We start from the raw sequence: 4,401 nt of genomic DNA on the forward strand, positions 1-4,401 counted from the left end.
TTCCATATACGTAACTTATCTGATCTTATACAGTGTTATTAATTTCTTTTGTTTTCTACCCCTATGTGTTAAAAAAAATTCTATATGGCAAAGACGAACAATTGCCAAGTAAGAAAGATTAATAAAGTCTGGAAGTAGTAATTTGTTCACGTACTTCAAATCCATCAAACCAAGAAGATTAGAACCATCCATTGTTCCAAATTCTGACATGAAGGAAGCGAGGTCCTTTCAAGCAAAGAGAGAATGCTAATGGGTTGGTCCAATGTCCCCCCCTTCCGAAACCCCTAACACAAAGTACACAAGCTAAACTGTAAATTTTCTAGCTTCCGTTTACCATAAATATGTTGATCAGACAAGGAACTTTCCCTAGAATTCCAAGCATAACTATATTCGAGTACGTATCCAAGTTTATCATTAGACTATGATTTAATATTAAATTTTGGTCGCATTTTCTTTTTAAAAATTTTATCATTATAAATGTTTCGATTGGATTGAATTTCATTATTGTACTTTTATTTTAGAAAAAAAATTATAAATAATAGTCTTCTTAATTTCTAGATAAAAAAAACACTGTATTTGTAGCAAACTAATGTTGCTCAAAAAAAGGAAAAAAAAAAAAGAAAGAAAAACTAACTAATGGGATGGAGCTTTAAGTACGTATGCCATAATAAATTTTGAAACTCATTAGCTGGATGATATGATAGTAACTTTCTGCCAACTAGAATTATTAGGATTCCAATCTTTATTTTTCTTTATTGAAGAAAGGAGTTATAATGAGGAAAGGGCAAGTGTTAACCGCAAATTTGAAAGTTGGGGGAGGGCGGCAGTGTTCGCCTTGAATCATGAAGGGCAGACCAATATTCAGGAGAAAAAAGAAAAAAAAAGTAAAATCTCTTCTAGAAATGATTACAGCCTCCTTGAAAGTGACTAATCCTGCTTCCTTCACCTTTAGAAAAGCTGCCTGGAGAAAAAACAGTAATCAGGTTTTAGTTGGTTTGCTAATTACTAAATCGAAACAAATAATCCATTTTCACCCTAGAATTAACTCATCACAACCGTCTTTTTCATCAAGGGAAAGGGAGGGGTGAAAGAGAAAAGGTCACGTGAGGAAGGGGGTGAGGTCACGTGGAAGAGAGGTGTGGCCTGCTGCATATATATGTATATATATATTTATATATTCATGCAAATTACTGTGTGATATGAATAATGACTGTTTGTTTTCTTGTGGAGAGGATGTTTTTTTGTTTCTGTCCAAATGCCTGTGTTTATGTATGTGTGGGCTCAAAGTCTCGACCATTTGTGATTGGGTCAGCTCTTTTCTCTATTTTTCTTTCTAAATTTCTCTCTCTCTCTCTCAAAGAATACTGTAGAGGGAGCTTTATAAGCAAGACTCGCCTCAAGCTGACCTGCTCAAGGTGGGGGTCAATGAAGCAACAAAACCAAGAAAAAAAGCTCAAGGGAGCCCAAGAGCAAAAATAAAAAGAAAAGCTCAAAAAAAAAAAGGGCCTTAAAGCTTAAAGAAAGCTGATAGCAGAAAGCAATAGCTTTTCTTCTTCATGTTCCCCTCTCCCTACCTTTCTCTCTCTAAGCAACCTCCCTTTCTTTCTCTCTCTGCCCATTTTCCTTTTGTGTTATCAGTAAAGCTGAATTCCCACCTCGCACTATTCCAACTCCACCACCTGTACAGCTAAAGATTGATTGATTTGTTTTTCACTTCAACTCACGCACAGACACACCACCAACAACAATCTCCAACATAAAGTCCACCGAGAAACACCAATAACAATATGTTGGACAACACTACTACTTCTGCCCTTCCATCTTCCTCCTCTGATCCTCTCACTCCCTTGGAAAATGGGGCCACCCAGAAAAGAAAAAGAAAGCCAGCAGGCACCCCAGGTTAACTGAAGCTATTTACAAATATGATACCCTATTATTCATCATGTTGTTTTTTTCCCTTCCTCTTAATTCAATTGATTTCTGATATACATATATTTTTACGTTTGTCAATACAGATCCGGATGCAGAGGTGGTGTCTTTATCTCCCAAAACGTTGCTGGAATCAGACAGATATGTTTGCGAGATCTGCAACCAGGGATTTCAAAGGGACCAGAACCTGCAAATGCATAGGAGAAGGCACAAGGTGCCTTGGAAGTTGCTGAAAAGGGAAACGCAAGAGGTGAAGAAGAGGGTATTTGTTTGCCCGGAGCCAAGCTGCTTGCACCATGACCCTTGCCATGCCCTGGGAGATCTGGTTGGCATAAAGAAACATTTCAGGAGGAAGCATAGCAATCAGAAACAGTGGGTTTGCGAGAAGTGCTCTAAAGGATATGCTGTTCAGTCTGATTACAAGGCTCATCTCAAGACTTGTGGGACAAGAGGCCATTCTTGTGACTGTGGCCGCGTTTTTTCCAGGTCAGTTTTCCCTTGTTTGAAACCTCAAGCAACTACTCTTTATTAAAATTTTCTTTTCTCTTTGTTTTTGATTAGATTTTCAATACCAATCCACACGTTTTTCTTTCTTTTTCTTTTTATCGTATGTAATTATGATTGCTTTTCCTTTTTCATTCAAACCCTAAAAATACCCACAAAAGTTGTCCTAAAGAGAAAGAAAACCCCATCATCTTGATTTTTATAAGTTTCACGCTGTTAAGTATTCTCTTGTTCTTGTTGGGTGTCTCGCGATCCTCTTTCCCAAAACTAAACAAAGCGAAATTATTCAAAATCCAAGAATGATTTCCTCCACAGTACAAAATGACCTCATGTTTCCATTTGCTTGTGATCTAGGCTTAGCCAATAAAAATTTAAGGGCAGTGCGCTATCCTATTCCCGATAACAGGTTGTTTGTTTGGCCTAATGTAAACACAATACCCCGTAACGCAAAACAGTCATTGCACGCACAGAAGTCCTCAGGCCCCAGTTCATTTTTTTAGTAATTTAATATAGTAAACCTAGTCACATAATCCATACTATAGATATTTAAATCAATTTTATATTGCTTTGTTCCTTGCTAACCCTACATAAACATGACTTGATTGCTTCCTTGACTTAGTTTGTATCCTCCAACATGATTATTAAAAACAACAGGAACAATCCAAATCCTCATCTAACATAATCTAATAGTATTATCTCTTTTTAGAATCATTCTTTTGGTCTTTGTCGTTTCAGGGTGGAGAGTTTCATTGAGCACCAAGATGCTTGCACTGTTCGGCGAGTTCAACCTGAATTGCAGGCGCTGCAGCCTGCCTGCTCCTCTCGAACGGCTTCAAGCACTAGTCCATCAAGCGATGCCAACTTTATCATAGGCCCGTTGCCTGGGTTGCCGTTGCCCAAATCAACTGAGCCTGTTTTCTTGTACAGTCATGCGTCTACTTCTGACCACCAGCACCAACTGCAACACAATCTTGAACTTCAGCTTCTACCATCATCAAGCACTCACTCGTCGCGTAATTCAGATGAGAATTACGCCACTCATTTGAAGTTATCAATAGGGTCAAGTGACTGCTGTGAAAAGAGTGAAGCAAACAAGCTTAGTTTGGATACATGTAGAGAAAAGAGTGCCAGTGAAACGGCATTGGAAGCGACAAGGTTGAAAGAGTTTGCTAGTGAGCAGCTAAAGTTGGCTATGACCGAGAAGGCATACGCTGAAAAGGCAAGACAAGAAGCAAAGAGGCAGATAGAGATGGCTGAGCTTGAGTTTGCTAGTGCTAAAAGGATAAGGCAACAAGCGCAAGGTGAACTCGAAAAGGCTCAAGTTTTGAAAGATCAGGCGACAAAGAAGATAAGTACTACTATCATGCAGATCACTTGTCAAGCTTGCAAGCATCAATTCCAAACATCGACAGCTGCGGTTCCAGCTGATGAGACCTCACTTGCTATGAGTTACATGTCCTCAGCTACAACAGAAGGGGAAGGAGAGTAACGGCAAGTTGATCATGCAATGAAAATGATCAATCCTTAGCCCTTAAATCTCTTTGTTTTTGATCTGCATGTTGCGTTTTTCTTTGCTATGTCAAGTAGTTCTGACCAATACCATGGCTTTGGTTAAACAAAAAGAAAAAAAAAAAAGGGTATCTGTAAGCAGTTCTTGAATTGATTTAGTATATCTTCATTTGTTTAATAGAAAGTAGATGATGCAATTTAATGGTATGAAGTGAAGTGCAATATGCTAATATCTATGTACATGAGATTCTGAGATGATTAAGCATAATGCGTTGGAATTCTCTCAATATCTCGTTGCAATGCAACACCTGCTAGGATGCCATGTGAATGTTTTAAACATCCCTGTACTCGAATTTTTAGCTTCGGAGTTGGCAGGAAAGAAGAAAAGGATCCCAACTGATTTTATTGCGTGGAGTTATGGAAAGGAGGAGCTATTTTTTCAGGTTTTGGGCTGCTAAT

General features: G+C 38.4%; 1 protein-coding gene across 1 annotated transcript; it reads left to right on the top strand.

The window, feature by feature from the left end:
* Nucleotides 1–1,321: 1,321 nt before the first annotated feature.
* On the top strand, nt 1,322–4,153 carry SGR5 (C2H2-like zinc finger protein). Its single transcript, XM_021437761.1, has 3 exons — nt 1,322–1,899; nt 2,016–2,415; nt 3,169–4,153. The coding sequence occupies exons 1-3, from the start codon at nt 1,788–1,790 to the stop codon at nt 3,920–3,922; spliced, it is 1,266 nt and encodes a 421-aa protein (XP_021293436.1). The 5' UTR covers nt 1,322–1,787; the 3' UTR covers nt 3,923–4,153.
* Nucleotides 4,154–4,401: the final 248 nt, after the last annotated feature.

Source organism: Theobroma umbraticum, unplaced genomic scaffold (genome assembly GCF_002168275.2).
Source record: "Theobroma umbraticum cultivar Fairchild unplaced genomic scaffold, ASM216827v3 scaffold_20.0, whole genome shotgun sequence".
Taxonomy (NCBI): domain Eukaryota; kingdom Viridiplantae; phylum Streptophyta; class Magnoliopsida; order Malvales; family Malvaceae; genus Theobroma; species Theobroma umbraticum.